We start from the raw sequence: 19,611 nt of genomic DNA on the forward strand, positions 1-19,611 counted from the left end.
AATTTGAAAAAGTATAATTCAAAAACTTTTTTTTTAAATTTAAATAGTAATTTATTATATATATAGAGAACAAAGATATAAGAGTCTTTTGCCACTTAATGAATAATGTATTTTTGAAAATGTTTCTTTAGTGGTGGTAAAGATGAAAAATACCATCAAAATGGTTTCCCCTAAATAATGGAGGGCATATGAGATTTTATTAAGTTTGACGTAAAAAATATGGTTATCCAAAACGATAAAACCAAATAAATTAACTGGTATAAATTATAACTATAATTTGATCTGCGATTTAAAAATGCGAGATTTAGGTTTTTAAAAAAAAAATTTATAACAGACAAATATATGTAATTCTAATATTATCCGTTTTATAATTTTGTAAGTTAATACATTTTGTGTTGATCAGTGTTTCCATAACCAATCCAAATCTGCAAGTTGATTATTTTGTAATTATGAGGTTTATTTTGCAATTACATATGAATAGAAGGTTTATTTTGAGATTATGTATAAATATAAGGTCAATTTTGCATTATTTCCTAAAATCTTATAACAAAAAAAAATTATTCGATGGTTAAATATTCTAGATTTAGGATTTAAAGTTAAAGGGTGGAATTTTTAAGATATAATTTTAAATTTTAAAAAATAAAAAATATATACTATACTAAAAGCAAGATATACTTATCAGCTAGGGTATCCTTGTCCTCCAATTTAATCAGCCAATCATAAAGTTCTCTAACGCCACGTCATTCCTATGAGTCGAGTAACTTATATGGGCTACATGTTAAATGGTTCATCGTTAATGAGCCCAAGAGAACTCAAATCCTGTCACCGTCATCCCATTTCTTCCACTTCATCTGAATTGATTTGACTCACTGCAAATTTCCATTTTGTGTATTAATCACCAGATTCACCACCCACTCCTACTCATCAAATAACATTCTTGAATCATATATTCAATTTTATTCTTCACCCAAATTCGTTTCTTTTTTTTTAAATCAATGGATTAGCAATGCAACCAAAAGCTACCCCTCGGCCGCGTGGATCCCGATACTGGTAACGACGGCTGAGCCATAGAAACAGCCCAATCAGGTTCAAAATTGGATCAACGTCCTTGATCATTTGATAGATAAGTTTACAGCAATCAAAGCATTGTAGCAAGTTAAGCCAAAAAATAGTTCTTATTTGAGACTTACGATCTTTGCAAAATTAATCTTTTATTGATCTGCCTCTTCTACTTCTTCTGTGTAGGCTGGCTCTGAACAAGAAGATATTAGACATACAATTGCTAGAGATGGCATCTCGACATGGCACTGTAACTATTTATTACCTTTACTTATGCCAGTTTTTTCTTATAACTGGGAAAAGTTACATTTTTATCTCATCGTGAACCAACCTGACTAGCAGGGGAAGAATGTCAATCAACAGAACGTAAATCAACGGAGATCACCAGATGATGCTGAAAGGTTTGCATTGTGGCTGTCTATTAGTTTAATATTATTACAAGTTTGGAACTAATCTATTTTCTGATTGGAACATTTGTATAGGGAGGCTAGAGAAATGGTGCTTAGTCAAATATTGTTTTCCCACTCTCTCGAGAGAAGTAAGTCCCATCTAAAATGCTTTGAAGTCCATCTACTTTTTCCTTTGTTCTTTAGTGAGTGTCATCGAGATGATGCTAATCTTCCAGATTGTGGTAATGTATTTTTTTACTATAGTTGCTCCTGTTTCCCTGTTGGAACCTTTAAAGAGTGCCTAGAGGATGTTATTTTGAGGGCTGCTCAAATGGAACAGATAGTTGAGAAGGTAAGAATCCAGTCACCTTTTCATGTCATAGTTCACCATTCTTTACATATCATCAAGTTTCTACCCAGTTTCTCTGGTACTCCACACATCTGAGAGACATTGTATTACTCTGTTTGTTTTCACAGGTTTGTGAGGAGCGGCTTAATACTGGAGCGGTTTGTGATTTATGGGTTTACTTTCCATCTGTGTCAATCTTTATGATCTGGCACAATCTTTTTGTTGGTTTCTTATTTAAGCTACTTATGCCCTAGAAACATAATATACTTGGATGAATAATTTTTCTTTTCAGTCTTATCTTCGTTATTCTAAATCCCTGGTTTGCATCTCTTGAAATTAAGATTATATTTCTGCAGGTACTGATTTGAGTGATACATTGATGGATTGGATGATAAAGGACATACTCAGTATATATATATATATATATTATTTATATACTTCCGTATGATACATCTCCTCTTGGTAAAAGCTATAAAGATATATATACCTTTACGACTTGCCATCGTAAGTCTTTCCATTGATGTTTGCGTCTACATTTGTGTTTCCTTTTCAAAAGCTTAGTTCATCGTAAATATAGTTTTTATCCTTCATGAATAAATTTTAACTCTCACTTATTTATCTGCTTGGCTTCGACTGATTCTATTATTATGTAAACATGTAGTTTTTCCCAGATTCGGGTTACATGTCAGTTGTACAAAGTTAAGGAGACAACAAGGTCATGGTTTCCGAGGGCTACATTTCTGCACCATTTGGAGATAATAGTGCTTCTTCTTCTACTGCTGAATATACAAAAGGCTGCAAAAAGCTTTTCCTGTAAACCAGAGTAATTTACCCAAATTTGATTCATCTCAATTTGGTCAATGAGTCTGGCTCTGAAGGTGGTTCAAAGAAGCCTGCTGAGAATGGATTTATGACATGAGGTGGCTGTAATAGCTCAAGCAGTAGAGCATGAAGACAATCATGGTAATTTCTTCGGCTTTTGAATCGCGTGTGTGAGCACTTTGATCTTTTTTTTTGGTCAATCACATTAATCTTTTCTTAATTTACACATTATTGAGAATTGAACAAATTTGGAGGGGACAATGTCAGTAGAACCTGATGTTAAATTCGATTATCATGGTTGAGTAGATAAGGTATTTGATCATTATTTTGGGTAAGCAAAAAAGATGTGGACGCATACGCAACCTAGAAAATGGTTGTCAAACTGTATACTAATCTGTGTTTATGTTTGACTCTAGGCATTGAAGATGAAAGGAAGGTCTTCAAAAACACCACAGAAGAAGTAAGTCACAAGATTCAAACACCACAGAAGAAGTAAGCGACAAGACTTGAAAGTGACGACTACAATGTAAGAAGAAAGCTAAAGAAGTATTTGTAATGAGAAGATTAAGAAAGTTTCTACGGTTTTGTGTGTCCCCGAGGATTCAGTTTGATTTGTTTTGTTTTCGTTACCAAAATGCTATTATCATACTGGTGCATTTAGTTAAATACAAGTAGATAGACCGAATAATATTACTTCAAATCAACATTAGTTACTCAAAGCTGACTTCAGCTACGTTATGTATATAACAAGATAAATTTTCATTGGGATCTAAAAATATAATTGTGTACAATATGATTATATATAAATAAAGACGATTTTATACTATTCCAAATGTTGATTGTAATAACTAAGTTCAATTTGACAACATGTTTGATTTTAAAAACTCATAAATCAAACTAAAAATATACATTTACTTAACTAATTTTTAAGAGGGATAAGTATATGTATTTTCTTGAACCCACATATCATATTTGAAGTTTTGAACTGAAAGTTATTCATGTGTCATACATATTTGATGTTAAGAGATTTTTGTTACAATTTAGATGATGTTCTCAATTTTTGATATAACATTTTATTATTTTAAGCTATATGGTTATTCTGTAATTTATTTTTCTGGATCGGTCTAACCAGCTAGAGCAACTTTAATAGTTGAGTTCCTAAATCACATATCTAAACAGTAAATTACTACTATTTCATTGAAGAACTAAAGTTAAAACTAAAAAAAAAAGTTGCACTAATAGAAAACAGACACACAAGCATAGAAAGTTTAGGAACGGTTCTAAAAAATCTTTTATTAAGAAACTTTTGATAAGTTTTTAACTTACTTTCCTTTTTCTAATATTAAAAATCTTAAAAACTTCACCTCCTCATACACACGTTGGAGGTGCTCTTACAATACTGAATCAATATTTAGTCCAGTTTTTTAACATTCAATAATAAATTATTTTTTCTTTTATTTTTGTTCACCATCTCATAAATATTTTAGATAGTTAAAATAATTATTTATGAGTTATACTCATATTTAATTAAATTAAATCTATTCTATTAAAAGGGAAGCAGTCTTGATAAATCTACTTATAAAAGTTGTTTGGACCTTTTCATTAGAAACTTAATATGTCTTTTATATTGTTTTAACTAAATCAAAAATATATAATCTGTTACATTAGAATCTTTTTTTCAATTGATAGATTTTAATCACGTATATGGTGGGTCCCTTATCTAACCTAGATCGACAACAACTCTCTTTTATGTTATAACTATATCATAATTAAGTTTCAAATTAATAACCTATCACAATTCATCACCCACATATAAACAAAAAAAAATGTTAACCTTATTACTCATAATCGTTAGAAAAACCATAGAACAACCACATGAACAAAAAGCATGAATAATTATTGACCGTATTTTAATGAACTGGACGTTGTTCACTTATGATGGCACCCTATCATATGAATAAATATGTATTTCAATATATGCATGATTCATTAAGTATTTTCTTCAACGCTTCAACATATTTTTATGATATATTTTCTTGAACAATATTAGATCACACAAATTTCTTTTTATTATCTATATTATTAAAATATGATCATCCTAAAAAGTTACTTACAAAAATATTGCACCTACTCATTAATTATATTATTATTTTTTCTGTAACTATAAAATACTTTAAATAAACTCATTTTTTACTCAATATTATTGAAACTGAATATAAGAACCACATTTATAATAGAGGGATACAGTATGAATTTGGAAATGGGTCCCTTTCCATCTTATATGTAATTTTTTTGAGAATTTTTTATCATGTAATTTTTAAAAAATCTTAGTGTCATTCGATATATTCAATTTTAAGTACTATTAAAAAGTACGCAAAAAGTTTAAATCAATATTTTTAAAAATGTCATCAGATTTATATAATATTTTATTGGATCAATCAATATCATATGGCGGGTTAATGATGAGTTTTTACCAAGTTTTATCAAGTTTTTACATATTAAGTTTTAACTTAATCCAAATCGGATTATATATAGATTACCGGATTTATTAATTTGACCGTGGGTTTGGACCGGGTACAAAAACTTTGCTAAAACTATTAAAAACCTACAAATTCATACTATTAAAGAATCACAAATCAAAAAGTTTATTCACTTTTAAGTACTACTAAAAAGTATTGAAAAAGTTTGAATCAACATTTTAAAAAATATCATCAAATTTATATGATATTTTATCGGGTCAACAATATCAGATGGCGGGTTAATGATGGATTTTTTTTCCAGGTTTTGTCATGTTTTTATATATTATGTTTTAACTTGGTATGATCAGATTGTATACGTCACCAAAATTATCAATTCGACCGTGGATTTGGATCAGGTACAAAAACATTGCTATAACTATTAAAAACCTAAAAAAAATCATACTATTAAATTAGCCCAAAATCTGCAAAGCAAATCTTATGTCTCACTAGCTCAACAGATGTAACTCTTATAAAATTCACATAAAATATAAAGATAATGTTGTAACATAAGAGTGTGAATAATAATATACATCAAATCAAAATACTAATTCATATCAATTTTAATTAAACGAAAAATCTGTACTTCCACTAATTCATATCAAATATTTTTTTTATCCAAAAATCTGCGCTTTCGATGTGCGGATCAAAATCTAGTTTACTATTTATATTTTTAGAACAGAGATGTAATATATATCTAATACATATCATTAGATGCAAAGATATTTGTATAAAATTATCCGGGGCATGGCCGGACAAAATCTCTAGTAAATATTAAAATTTTCAAAACAATGCCTAGATAAAAACTCTGTTGTCGACAAAAAAATCAAAACTCCGGTCTATAGTCGCGACGGAGAAAGGTTCTACTTGCTACAGCTTCACCGGTCGGGTCAACACAGTCGGGTCGGGTCAAACATTGCTGGGTTGTGTCAATTAAAGTTCTGCTTTGAGAATTTTGACTTCAATTTTGTCGCGGTTTCGTCGAATTGATCGGATTGAATGGAGAAGTCCGTCGTCGTAGTCCGCCGCGAAACCAACGGAGACGACGTCGAGGGACGAGAAGCCCTCTTCGCACAGCTCAAAGCTCTCTCCTTGGAGCTTCTAAGCCTCTCGCAAACCTCTCAAAAGGATCCGGCCATGATCCCTGAGCTGCTCAGCCTCCTCCGCCGTGCTCCTCCGTCGTCTCTGCAGTCCTTCTTCCAGTAAGTACTCGCCATACATAAAGTCTCCACCTTTGGTTTCGATGTTGATAAAGTTTTTGTTTTTTTTTTCAGCTACACTTTGTTCCCTTTGCTTCTTCTGCTAGACGCTGCAGTAGCTTGCAGGAGTGAAGGAGGAGGTGTTGTTGTTCCTTACAGAGTGAGTGATAAAGTAGCTGAAGGTGTAGTCTCTTGTCTCGAGGAGCTTCTAAAGAAATGCCACGTCGGATCCGTTGATCAGGTGAGTTTGATTTTGAATTAGTTATGGGGGGGGCGGAAACTGTATGTATGTTATGTTGAATTTGAAAAGTTATCTCCTTTCAGATGTTTGTGATTATGAAGAAGTTGACTAGTGGTGCTGTTTTGACGCCGTCTGAGGCCTCTGAGGAGTTTCGTGAAGGGATCATCAGATGTTTCCGAGCGATGATCTCTGGTTTGGTTCCATGTTCTGATGATTCCTGCGGATGTAAGGGGACTCTTGGCTGGCCTCAGCTGTCGGATAGAGGAGATTGTCAGACTCGGAAGGTTTCAGAGTTTGGTTTAGAAACGACGGGAGAATGCTTGGTGGCGTTTCTTCAGTCTCACTCTGCTTTGGCTGCTGTGGGTCATTGGCTTTCCATTCTTCTCAAAGTGGCTGATGCTGAGGCTTCACGAGGACATAGAGGAAGTGCACACCTTCGAGTTGAGGCCTTTATGACCTTACGAATACTTGTGGCTAAGGTAACTATTGTATTATGCATACAGGGTTTGATACATTTGTCATTTTGTTTGATATTAAAAAGACAAATCCAATGCTATTTAACACATGAATTTTAAAAACTCATGAAATTTTCATAATAATTTCTTGGAATTTCTTGAAACACATGAAACTCATGAAGGGTCTAATTTCTTGGAATTTCTTATTTTAAAAAAAATCAAAATAAAAATCTGATGATTTTAGTTGAGATTTAGAGTGGTTTAAGAAAAAACATATTAAACTATCCAATCATCTGAAAACTCAATAAGAATCAAATCAACTCAAACTCTACACCATGGTTGTTTTTGTAGATTGGTACTGCTGATGTGTTGGCATTTTTTCTACCTGGTGTTGTTAGCCAAATGGCCAAAGTGTTGCATGTTTCAAGAGCAATGATTAGCGGAGCTGCAGGAAGCGTTGATGCATTGGACCAAGCAATTAGATGTTTAGCCGAGTTTCTCATGATAGTCCTTGATGATGAGGCTAATTCATCGGCTCTCGGTATTTATGATGATGATGATGATACTAAGCTGCAGAAGCATGAATCTGCACACTCAGTTTTGGACGAACTTCGTTCTCTAACAACAAAATCTCAAGGGCAGAGGACAGAAACTACAAGCCAAGAGATTGTTAAAATCAACAATGGACAAGAAAAATCGAGTCAGAAACTGAGTGGTGACTCCTTTCGTATTGAACGTACAAAGGAATGGTTAGAGAACACAACATGTCACGTGAATAAGCTCTTGTGTGAGACGTTTCCTCATGTATGCTATATTTCCCGCTCTTAGTTCCATCACTTTTGTACTGTCTTTTTTTTTAGTCTGAGCGGTGAATCTTAATTGGTTTCAGATTCTTATTCACCCAGCTGGAAAAATTAGATGGGCGTTTCTAGCAGCAATACGTGGACTGCTATCTAAGAGCCCTTGTTCATTAAAGGGTGCCAGGCTAGTGATGTTGGTAAGTTCATAACTAACAACAACACAATGATGTTAGATACTTGCTACTGGATGAATTTCTTATTTATTATGATGCAGGAATGCGTATGTACTCTGGTTGTTGATGACTCTGATGAAGTCTCTGTAGCAGCTCAGGAAACTCTCGACCACTTATTCTCTGAACGTACAAAGTATCAAGTAGAGAGCGACATAAGCAAGATTTTTACCAGGTATTGTTTCTCTTTGCTGTTATATTGTTTCTTTCCTTTTCAAGCTCAGTGACCTATAAGCGTGTGTTGATGACAGACTACTGGAGAGGCTACCAAAAGTGGTTTTGGGGAATGAGGAATTGCCTGCACTTTCGGTTGTGAAGCAGTTACTTGTGGTCACTTATTACTCTGGTCCTCAGTTTCTGGCGGATCATCTTCAGTCTCCAGTATGTATTCTTTCCCTTATCACGCTCATAGGTTTGGCTGCTTCTTTCTTCTAATCCAGTCTACAAAACAAACATGATCTAATAATATTTGGTGCTTCTTAGATAACAGCTAGCAGATTCCTGGATACATTTGCTCTCTGTCTGAGCCACAATTCAGCATACACTGGCTCTCTTGAGAAGCTCATCGCAGACAGGCCTACTTCATCGACCGGTTACCTCCCTTCCATCACAGAATTAAAAGTGACCAGTCGCAGCCACGCTGAATCAGATCAAGGAAAGCTGGAGATATCACAGACCAGTAGCTTTGTGTTACCTCGAATGCCACCTTGGTTCTCTTATGTTGGTAGTCAGAAGCTCTACGAGATGCTCGCTGGTATCCTTAGACTTGTAGGTTTATCCTTAATGGCAGGTGAGTTAATTGTTCTGCAGTTAACTTATAGATGAGTCATAGTTAATGATCTCGTTTGTGTGTTTGCTAGGACCTGAAAACGATGGCAGTTTAGCAGTCATCCTGGACATTCCTTTGGGGTTTTTCCGTAGATTGGTTTCAGAAGTTCGTGTAAAAGAGTACAACGGAGAAGACTGGGAAACATGGTGTAATCGAACTGGTTCAGGACAGTTAGTACGCCAGGCGGCAACTGCTGCTTGTATCTTGAACGAGATGATTTTTGGTCTATCAGAACAAGCAACTGATGCTCTCTCAAGACTGCTTCGGAAGAAGTCAAGAAAGGGAAGAGACAACAAACTCTCCTGGGAAGTCTCATGGAACAAACGTGCAAAGACTCATCTGATCGATTGCGTTGGTAAAATCTTGCACGAGTACCAATCTTCTCAAGTGTGGGATCTCCCAGTGAACCAAACCGATCCCACCGATGTTGAACATATTAGTCTGCATTTCTTAAGGGACACTGCAATGCTACACCAAGTTATAATAGAAGGAGTCGGTGTGTTTTCGTTGTGCCTTGGGGAAGATTTTGCTTCGAGTGGGTTTCTTCACTCTTCGCTTTACCTCCTGCTTGAGAGTCTTACGTGTTCAAGCTTCCAAGTTAGAAACGCTTCTGACGCTGTCTTACGTCTTCTTGCTACCACCTCTGGCCATCCCACTGTGAGAGTTTATGATAACGTATTTGGATTCAAGCACATTACTATACCTATAATTATATATATATTTTTTTAAACGTTCCCTTCTTTTGTTTTGTGTGCAGGTAGGGCATCTGGTTGTAGCAAATGCAGATTATGTTGTTGACTCTATTTGTCGTCAGCTGCGCCATCTGGATCTTAATCCTCATGTTCCAAGTGTTCTTGCTGCTATGCTTTCTTATATAGGAGTTGCCCATGAAATATTGCCTTTGTTGGAGGAACCGGTAAAGCCACATTTGCATGAACTGTTTAGATCTTAATCCCTAGGTTAAAGAACTTTTGTTTTTCTTGATCTGCAGATGCGATTGGTTTCTCAAGAGCTAGAGATTGTTGGTAGACAGCATCATCCAAATCTAACTCTACCCTTCTTGAAGGTATTAAATTCATTCTTCGGTTCACTAGTTTTCTTGGTCTAACTTTTTGTTGGTGCCCACTGATAGGCTGTTGTTGAGATTGTCAAAGCATCTAAGAACGAGGCTTGTCTATTACCAGACCAAGCCAAGTCATATAGTGACCAGGTTAAGACCAAAGCATCTGATGCAATAACATCGGCGCAAGAGAAGGGTTCAAATTCCGAGGATAAATTTAATGAAGAAGAATGGGAACACATACTGCTTGAACTGAATCGTTCTAAAAGATACAGACGCACAGTTGGATCGATCGCCTCTTCTTGTTTAGTTGCAGCCACACCTCTCCTTGCATCATCAAATCAAGTTTCATGCTTGGTTGCTCTCGATATAATCGAGGTACAGTAACATTCCCCTTTGGGTTGGTTTTTCTGGAATTCAAATTAGTAACTTTCCAATACTACAGGAAGGAATAGTGACACTGGCTAAAGTGGAGGAAGCTTATCGAGCTGAGACAGAAACTAAAGAGACGATGGAAGAAGTCATTGAGTTTGCTTCACTCTATCAGCTTAAAGACTACATGAATGCCACCGACGATGGAGCAGATGAAAACCGTCTCTTACCTGCTATCAACAAAATATGGCCATTCTTTCTTGCTTGCATAAGAAACAGAAATCCTGTGGTACAATCTCTCTCTATCTAGAAATTAATCACTAGGCGGTGTTAGGCTCTTTATACAGGATTTTTGTTTAGACGGGCGCCTAGACCGATTTTTTAAATGGTTACACCAATCTTTTAAACAAATCGTTTCAGATTTGATTTACCCGACTAGACCGATTTCTAGAACACTACAATTTCTAAAACCTGCTGCATTTGTTCCACAGGCTGTAAGGAGATGCTTGAATGTGATAACCAGAGTCATTCAAACATCTGGAGGAGACTTCTTCTCACGTCGTTTCCGCAACGATGGCCAAGACTTCTGGAAGCTTTTAACAACATCTCCCTTCCACGTTATGACGCCAAAACACCTCCGAGAAGAGAACAAATCAGTTCTCAGGCTTCCTTACAGAACCATTTCTGAGTCAGCCTCTTCTTCCATTGCTGAAGTTTCCAGCTTGAAAGTGCAAGCTGCACTTCTCAACATGATCGCTGAGCTTTCCAGAGACAAACGCTGTGCTTCAGCTTTAGATGCAGTTTTGAAGAAAGTTGCAGGCTTGGTCGTTGGGATAGCGTGCAGCGGCGTAACAGGGTTAAGAGAAGCGGCTTTGAATGCTTTGAGAGGTTTGGCTTGCGTTGATTCTGATCTCATTTGGATTCTCTTAGCAGATGTGTATTATTCTCTCAAGAAGAAGAGAGATTTGCCTCTTCCACCTTCTCCTGAGTTTCCGGATATATCAACGGTTTTGCCTCCACCACCTGAAGATTCTCCGGGGAGGTTTCTGTATGTTGAGTACGGTGGTCGGAGCTATGGTTTTGAGTCGGAGTTTAGCTCCGTTGAGAACATCTTCAAGAAAATGCAGTCTCTTGTCTTTGCAGATCAAATGCGTTGTTCATAACGCTGCTTGTAAAAACTTTTTCTTTCCCCGCGTCAACATTTGACACTGATTTGTTACTTATTTCATTGAAGATTTTGTAGAAGGGCATGCAGTAAATTGTTAAAAGTTAAAAAGGGTGTTAGATTGTGTTAATGTTAAAAAAAAAATGGGGAGATGTGAGATATGCAAGATAGTACAGGGACTTAAATGAAATCATGATCTCTTCTTGCTTCTTTGTACATTTGGAGGCAAGTAATAAAATACCCAATGTTATAAGAAAAAATTGGTGTCTAGGCACCCTTACTCGTGATAAAACCTAAACAAACAAAACTATTAAAAAAAAAAATCAATCTAGGCATTCAAAACATCTAATTGCCACATTGAGTAATACATTTTACAATTGCGGAACTTGTTAGATAGATTGTTGTTTAGAGACTTGTTCGTTGCCGGTCTAAGACACAGCTACACATAAGTTGCTGAGGAACTATCCCATTGGTCCTTGTGTAAACCAAACATGGTACGAGACATTTTGAACATTGTTTAAACGAGTGAAAAGAAAACAGATTCTAAACAAGGTCTCGAGTTTTAACAAGTTCCAAAAGTTTACATAAGCGAGAACCACAGCTTTTTGTCCAACTAGGCAGAAAAGCAAAAGATAGTATTGAGATTCAAAGCCAGGTTTGTTGAGCGGCCCAAGTGAAAGTTTACTCGACTTCAGCCAAGTAATCGTCAATCTCTGCCGGTGTTAGTACCCTGCACATAACCACCTCTTAGACATTGATGGCAATAACAAAGATCCCTTTGATTCTATTAAGTTTGGAAGTATTGAACGTTACCTAAAAACTTTGTCAGCACCAATCTTGCCAATCTCAATATTCTTGCTCGAGATTTCTCCCTCGAAACTGTGAAACAGACAGAGTAAGAAAGACACAAAGGGATGTTAGGTCTTTAGAAAAGTTCTGTAATTTAGAAACAGAGTTTAGTAAAAAAAAGTCTCACCCTTCCTTCAATGTCAATATCGCTGTATGAATGGCATCATCAAGTTCCATATCTTCTGTGTACCTGATAAGAGACTAAGATGACATGACATGCTTCGAAGATCATAAACTTATATCACAAAAAGCAAAATCTTATCACCTCTTCTCGAGAAATGTCTTAGCATTTGAGACATTCTTTCCCATCGCCGAAGCTTTCCATGAGAAATAAGAACCAGACGGATCCACCTAGTGAAAATACGAAATTCTGAATTAGATGTTTTTACCATAAGCACTAATGGTTATATATTTTTAATGTTCTACATACCTGATACAGCTGAGGACCTTTGTCATCATACCCAGCCACTAGTAGAGAAACTCCAAACGGCCTAACACCACTATTAGCAGGAGAAATAAACCAAAATTAGAAGCAAGATTCAGTAGTCTAGTTTATGGATACTTTGCTTTAACAGCATTTTCTCATGCTAGTATAGTAAGTAACTCTTCTTAAGTAGATTTTGAATAGTACTTACCCCGATTGAGTGAACTCTTGCATAACCGTAGCAGTTTCCCTTACAAGTTGAGTGACAGGGATGGGTTCCTGCAACAATAAATCTCCTTAGAAGTTGAATTACGAATAAGCAACATCAGCTAATATTAACAAGAAGCATCAATCCAAAGTATATGCTGAAATTTTATTATACATGGATATTACAATACTCCAAGAAAAGTAGATGAGAATAGAGAGAGAGATATAAGATTACTTTGTACAAGCGGAGATATTGCTCAGCCTGCTTCCTACTCTTCCGCACAAGAACTCGGAAATCAGGACCCATACCACTACAGAGAAGCAAATACTGTCTTAGCATTTAACTATAGCAAAGGAAACCAATGATACCCAAATCCAAATTTCAAGCTATAAAACCAAATCAGTTATCAAACAGATAGCTGAGGGGAAGAACCTGTATACAACTCCAATGTTGGGAGTCAAATGCTGAATCTTTTGAACCTGAAATACAAGTCAGACTTAACATTAGTTTCATTATAGTTATTAATAAATACACAACCTCCTATGAAAGTTCCAGATCAAATAGTACAAAGAACATGGTGAGCACAGGGAAGAGATAATCAAACTTACAGAGGCTTCATCAACAAGAATAGAGGGAAGCTTCTTCTCAGTAGCAATAACAACTCCGTTTGACGCTGCATCACATTCATATTTATAATTCCTCTTATTTAAAAATTCCATAAGGTCATCATTTATTATTGACAAACCTTTGATTCCCAAAGATGTTTGGCCTGATCCAACAGCTGTTAGAGCATGTTCTATCTGAACAAGCTTCCCTGAAGGGCTATTTTTTTCACAAACACAACAAAAATCAACCCCTGATCTAAGTGCTGGAAAGTGATGCATTTGAATGATAAAATAACAGAGTTCATACCTGAAGGTAGTGAGTGAAAACGAGTACTGACTGTCTCCCATTGCACCTTAAGCTTAGCTCAAAAATTCTGTAAAAGAGTAATCTTTTTCTAACCAATTTTCTAGGAAAATAAAAAATTAAAAATTGGAATCATGGCAAGAGCTGAATCAGCTAAACTTAAAACATCCAACGATCTACACAATGATGTTCATCAAGATTAGTAATTACAACTTAGGTCAAACGAATTTACGGCTCAGACACTACTACACTGAAGCGATTCAATCTAACTAAACGTGGAGATCTCAAAGAACAAGTGGAACCAAATCAAACTAAACGATCAACCATACCTTTGATGAACAGATCGAGCAACGATAATGGACCAAGGAGAGACGACGAGCGAAGTGGAGAATTAAAAGCTTTTAGGTTTCTTGAAGAAAGGGTTGGCACTAACAGGTTTTTAGGAAAGGGAAAAAAAAAATTCTAAAACGATGCCGTTTTACTAAGTGATACTGGTTTAGTTAAACCAGATTGGTTTATATATCAAATTAAAAATTATGGTTTCTTGAAGAAAGGGTCGTCACTCAAAAGGTTTAGAAATAGGATTTCGTATAAAACGACACCGTTTACCGCACTGGTTTAGTTAAACCGGATTGGTTTGTATCAAATTAATTTTAAAACGCGAAGAGAATAGCGTTTTGTGTCTCGGTTCCTTCCTTCCTTCCTGACCAATCAGTTCGTGGCGACAACAGACAGTAAACTGTGTTGGGTTTTCTCTTGAGAGAATAAAAAAAAAATTGGCGTATGGTTGGTTGATATGGCTTCGACCCTTTTCTCCAGAACTTTCTTATAGCTGCAAGCCACCGCTTGATCTCTCCTTCTCTTGTTCCGCAAAAGACCCTTTCTGAGTGTGAGTCGTAATTTCGCAACTGGGTATTCGTCTGATCGCTGCTTTACATTCTGGGTTCTGCTCTGTTTATAAAGTTTTGACTCTTTCTTGTGATGATAATTGTACAGAAGAGAGGACTCTACTCTCACTTCACCTAGGCTCTTCCTCTACAGGCTTTAAATCAATTCGAGTCATGGCTTCTACTGGAGTTGATGAGCCTGTTGTTTCTGTTGATTGCCTTCATTCTAATCTTAGAAACCCTGATTTGAAGGTGACTTCCCTTTGTTTTCTTCAAAACTTTTGTCTGTTGTTATGCTTAAATGTACCTGTTTCTGTTATGTTCAGTGTTCTGTTCAGGTTTTGGATGCGTCTGGTACATGCCTGATGAGCAGAGGAATCCGATCCAAGAATATCAGGTGAGAACATTAGAGTAAATTAGATGATTTGATATTTTATTCTCTTTACTTCCATGATTTGCTTTGATCCTAATGGACTTTGTGCTCTCCTACAGGTTGCTCATATTATTCCCGGTCCTCTCTTCTTTGATTTAGATCGAACAACAAGTGTAAGAATCACTATCTTCTCCTTTTTAATGACGATTATAAATATCATCTAGTATCTTATTGTAACTTTCCCTATTATACTTGTTTATTATGAGTTTCTTTGTGTGCTATAAAGGCGACCATCTAATATGATAACATCAATGTCTGGTAACAGTTGTCACATATGTTACCGTCTGAGGGAGCTTTTGCTGCCGGCTGTTCTGCTCTTGGAATTGAGAATAAGGATGGAGTGATGGGAAGGGGATCTTTAGTGTAGCCCGTGTATGGTGGTGAGTTATGGCTCTCGTTATTTATTCTTTTGCTTTGTTCAGTTTTTCTTAGGTATTGGTATAATAGCTATGTGGGTTTTATTCTACTACTCTAAACCTGTAGGATGTTGCGTGTTTTTGGACATGAGAAAGTATGGGTGCTCGATGGAGGTCTACCGAGATGGCGTGCTTCAGGTTATGATGTTGAATCTAGTGCTTCGGGTAATGCTATTTTGAAAGCCAGTGCTGCTAGTGAGGCTATTGAGAAAATCTATGAAGGACAAAGCGTAAGTCAAGTCTTTTTGGTGGAAATGGTTTCTTCTTTGTCCTTTCATGATGTGGTTTCCTTCTCTTTTTTCTCCACAGGTCAGCCGAGAGCAACCTTTAAAATGAAGTTCCAGCCACATCTAGTGTGGACGCTTGATCAGGTTGACATTTGCTGAACGGTTTTTTTAGTCTTTCTTCTTCAAATTTCATAAGAGAGTCCTAAAGATAACCCAACTTCATGTTCAATAACTTGTGTATATATTTTGTTTTGTGGATCAGATTTAGACCCAATTTTCTATAGCTCTGCCATAGTTTTATACCTGGATTTGGTCAACTTTTTACAGGTGAAGAACAATATGGAGGATCAGACACATCAAAACATAGACGCTCGTTCCAAAGCAAGGTACTATGATTTGCAAACTGACACATATTTCCACTGGCGAAATGCTTTTGCTAGATAGTAATTGATGCTCATTGTACCGTTTGATTCACTAGATTTACGCTTTTTACACAGGTTTGACGGTATTGCTCCAGAGCCTCGTAAGGGAATAAGAAGCGGTCATATCCCTGGAAGCAAATGTGTTCCTTTTCCTCAGGTAACCTTGAAAGTTGAAAGGGTTGTTTGTTTTCTCCAGAGTTAATATGTGATAAGTTTCTCCTTTCTTTTTTTTTTTTTGAATTAATGTTAAATTTATTCAAAAAAGCCTGTATACATCAAGTGCATTCTTTGTTTCTATAAAGAAAACTCAAGAACTTCTACCCTCCCCTTCTTACATATCAGCTTTCTATTTACATTCTAGTATGAAACCAAAATTGCATCAGCTGCTCCATACCCTTTATCCCATCCCTTCTCATCAAAGAAATCTTGTTTCTAATTCCTTTCTCAACCAATTTTTTGATAGTTGGCAGAGGCATCAGCTTCTCACCGTGCACTAACTTGTGTGGAGAGAGCGAAAGTTTCTCCTTTCTGCAGATGCTTGATTCTTCTTCTCACACACTCTTACCAACAGAAGACGCTGAAAAAACGATTTGAACAAGAAGGTAAACCATTTTATATCAAGTTGAAGAACCACCACTGGACAAGCCTATAATGGCCTCGTGTGGCACTGGCGTCACAGCTTGCATCCTGGCTCTGGTAATAACCAAACTGCATCCACCAGTTTTGTTTGAGATTATGTATAAGCAGTGGAGGTGAGACTGACATGGTTACTTGCTCTGTCAGGGGCTTCACCGGCTGGGGGAAACTGAAGTGCCAGTGTATGATGGATCGTGGACTGAATGGGCAACAGAACCAGACTTACCCATCGAAGGTGAAGGTGATGAATCTTCTTCATGAAAATCCTAACAAAAGCCACTTATTCAGTTATGATTGGCTTGAAGCTATCAAACATACCATTAGTCTGTGTTCTCTTTCGAATAAATCAGCAAACTTAAATTTGTTCATCCTAAAACATAAAACCCGAAACCATTACGTACAAAGTGCAGTAAAGTCAGTATGGTAGCGAAAAGTTAATAAATAAGATGGCCGCGTGGCCTAATGGATAAGGCGCTCGCCTCCGGAGCGGGAGATTGTGGGTTCGAGTCCCACCGTGGTCGTTTTTTTTTTTTTAGGCATTTCAATGAATAGATGACATATCATACCAGTTGGGTTTTTTTTTTAATCTTTGAAACCAAAAGTAGGCTATATGCTTTCATTGACTGAATATTGATACATCAACATATAGACCATATATTTACAGTAGTATAGAAAAAGAGATCTAGCCAGTAGCGGTAACACCGAAGGTCCAAAGTCCTCCTGTTTCTTGTCTTGAAGCCTATTAACTTGTATCGCAGCTTCGTCTTTGTTCTGTCATACTTCCCAGTTATTAACACAACTGGAGGGTTTAACAGGCTCAGGTTTAGTCGCCTTCAGAAGGTCTGGAAACTGGGTAGGGTGCTTGCAGCTTGTGAGGTTTAGGCTACGTAAGTTTCCGAGGCCTCTTGCTGCACCATGGAAAAATATCAGGAAGACTGATTCAAGAGGAGAAATCTTATTGAGATAGTACTGCATCGAAATGGTACCTGCCTTCCTTTCCAAACTGTTTCTGTTGAGCTCAACTAGAAAGCTAGTACAAAACCGAAGCCGTAACGATTTCAGATGATAAGCATCCTGGCGAAGCTATCAGCTATGGGAGGTAGTGAAGACCATCGAACATCCTTCCTTGTTCTGCTCTCTCTCCATTGCTGGTATTGGTTGTATAGAAGTTGCATTTTAAATGTTGAAAATGCAAACATGAGATACAGGGACTGGGGCTCAAGAAAGATTCTCTGCTTACCATATTGGAGAAAACGTGTTTTGATATCTTGGAGCATGTCATCATAAACCCATACCCCACACTTCTCCATTAGAGCTACAATCTCGGGTCTGGTGGGCAAAGCTCTGCGACTGGAAGACACCAAAAAAAGGTCTAGCGGCACACCGTTGAAACAAAGCGCAGTGTGAAGAAATGGATTAAAAATTCTGCACAAGTACATGACTGACACACCGTACCCTCACTGTCGCTAAGACACGTTTCCGACCATATTCTGACAAAGGCGAGATTCATATGCCCTGTCCTGTGTTACCATCGAACCAGAAAAAACGAGGCAAATGATGAAACCATGCAGTGCACAAGAAAAGAGCGAAACTCTTCCACAAAACCAAATACAAAACAGATGTACTGAGATGATACTGACTACGTGATATTACTGCAAACCTAGAGGAAGACAAAAGAGGCACCATCTTCTTGGTAAACACCTTCAGAGTAGTCAACGATACAGAAGCAAACGCCACCGTATTTGAGCTTCACATCCTCCCAGCCATATCAAATCACCGAAGACTATATCCAATAGAAGAGTGTCCAGAGCAAGATGTTTTCATAACAGAAAGAAAGGAAAGAGCAAATCTCAAAGAGGCCATTCAATGTTACCTTGTCACTATCTCAAGGAAAGAGCAAATCTCAAATATCCATGATATTCCATCCTCCAAATCTATAGCAAATACACATTACTACATTAACCTTCCGTGAGCCAAAGAACGTGTAACTCGAGAATTCAAAAAATCAGGACAAGGAAAGAGAGGATGGGGACTGCTGACAAACCCGAAGAAGCTAAGCTTACTTCCCGTGAAGGCCAGCCAACAAAATTAACTAACCAGAGACTCTGTTCTGAAACCATAGGTTACTTCCCTCAAAGCCAACAAAACACCAGACTACAGAACTGTAGAAGATTTTGTCCAAAGCAAAACGTTTCCATAACAAAAAAAACGACGAATAGGACTCGGAAGAACTTCAACGTTACCTTGACACCCTGGAGCAAGAAAACTGAAATACATTGTATTGCATCCTCAAAACCTTCCTTTAGCAGATATTTATTAACCTTCAGAGAGCAGCAAAACAAGTGTTACCAATATCAACTATCAACTAATAAACCCCCAAGATAAGTAGCCTAGCAAAATAGGAAACAAGGGAACAAGGCCGAGAAAACCGTCAGACTAAATACGACTTCTTGCAGCAAACCAGTGAGGAACCCGAAGCTTTCTTCCCTCAAGGCCAACCAATCACCGGACTCAACTGTAGAAAAGGGTATCCAAAGCAAAACATCCCATAACAAAAAGGAAGATCAAAACTCAACAACTTCAACGCTACCTTGTCTCACCGAAGCAACGTTAGCGTGTTCCCAAATATCAATGAAGCCTCCCAAAAAAACGAGGAAGAAGGAACCTGAAGCTTACTGCCCAGCAAACAATAATAGTAAACACAAACCAACAGG

The 19,611-nt window shown here is 36.8% G+C and overlaps 2 protein-coding genes, 1 long non-coding RNA gene, 1 other non-coding gene and 1 pseudogene across 12 annotated transcripts; 3 read left to right on the plus strand and 2 right to left on the minus strand.

Moving 5' to 3' along the window:
* The first annotated feature begins 5,907 nt into the window (after nt 1–5,907).
* Nucleotides 5,908–12,218, plus strand: LOC125602023 (TELO2-interacting protein 1 homolog). The gene is made up of 14 exons (XM_048773940.1): nt 5,908–6,337; nt 6,410–6,575; nt 6,659–7,054; nt 7,382–7,834; nt 7,920–8,027; nt 8,105–8,235; nt 8,312–8,441; nt 8,544–8,850; nt 8,921–9,546; nt 9,647–9,805; nt 9,881–9,955; nt 10,022–10,327; nt 10,395–10,610; nt 10,813–12,218. The coding sequence occupies exons 1-14, from the start codon at nt 6,135–6,137 to the stop codon at nt 11,482–11,484; spliced, it is 3,948 nt and encodes a 1,315-aa protein (XP_048629897.1). The 5' UTR covers nt 5,908–6,134; the 3' UTR covers nt 11,485–12,218.
* Nucleotides 11,979–14,345, minus strand: LOC125602024 (proteasome subunit alpha type-2-A). The gene is made up of 12 exons (XM_048773941.1): nt 14,206–14,345; nt 13,880–13,946; nt 13,713–13,789; nt 13,576–13,640; nt 13,400–13,446; nt 13,202–13,277; nt 12,971–13,038; nt 12,766–12,835; nt 12,601–12,686; nt 12,463–12,525; nt 12,300–12,365; nt 11,979–12,216 (listed from the first exon to the last, which is right to left on the minus strand). The coding sequence occupies exons 2-12, from the start codon at nt 13,918–13,920 to the stop codon at nt 12,168–12,170; spliced, it is 708 nt and encodes a 235-aa protein (XP_048629898.1). The 5' UTR covers nt 13,921–13,946; nt 14,206–14,345; the 3' UTR covers nt 11,979–12,167.
* Nucleotides 14,346–14,504: 159 nt separating this feature from the next.
* On the plus strand, nt 14,505–17,345 carry LOC125602025 (annotated as a pseudogene).
* Nucleotides 17,346–17,418, plus strand: TRNAR-CCG. The gene has a single exon. It is a non-coding gene; the product is annotated as a tRNA-Arg (tRNA).
* Nucleotides 17,419–17,485: 67 nt separating this feature from the next.
* Nucleotides 17,486–19,611, minus strand: LOC111213893. Of its 9 annotated transcripts, XR_007334563.1 has the most exons (5): nt 18,942–19,605; nt 18,771–18,831; nt 18,138–18,680; nt 17,884–18,045; nt 17,486–17,805 (listed from the first exon to the last, which is right to left on the minus strand). It is a non-coding gene; the product is annotated as an uncharacterized LOC111213893 (long non-coding RNA). The 9 variants fall into 9 exon arrangements; XR_002663466.2 differs by having other exon boundaries at nt 18,138–19,412; nt 19,488–19,611; XR_002663465.2 differs by having other exon boundaries at nt 18,138–19,059; nt 19,141–19,605.

This window comes from Brassica napus, unplaced genomic scaffold (genome assembly GCF_020379485.1).
Source record: "Brassica napus cultivar Da-Ae unplaced genomic scaffold, Da-Ae ScsIHWf_2718;HRSCAF=3482, whole genome shotgun sequence".
Classification (NCBI taxonomy): domain Eukaryota; kingdom Viridiplantae; phylum Streptophyta; class Magnoliopsida; order Brassicales; family Brassicaceae; genus Brassica; species Brassica napus.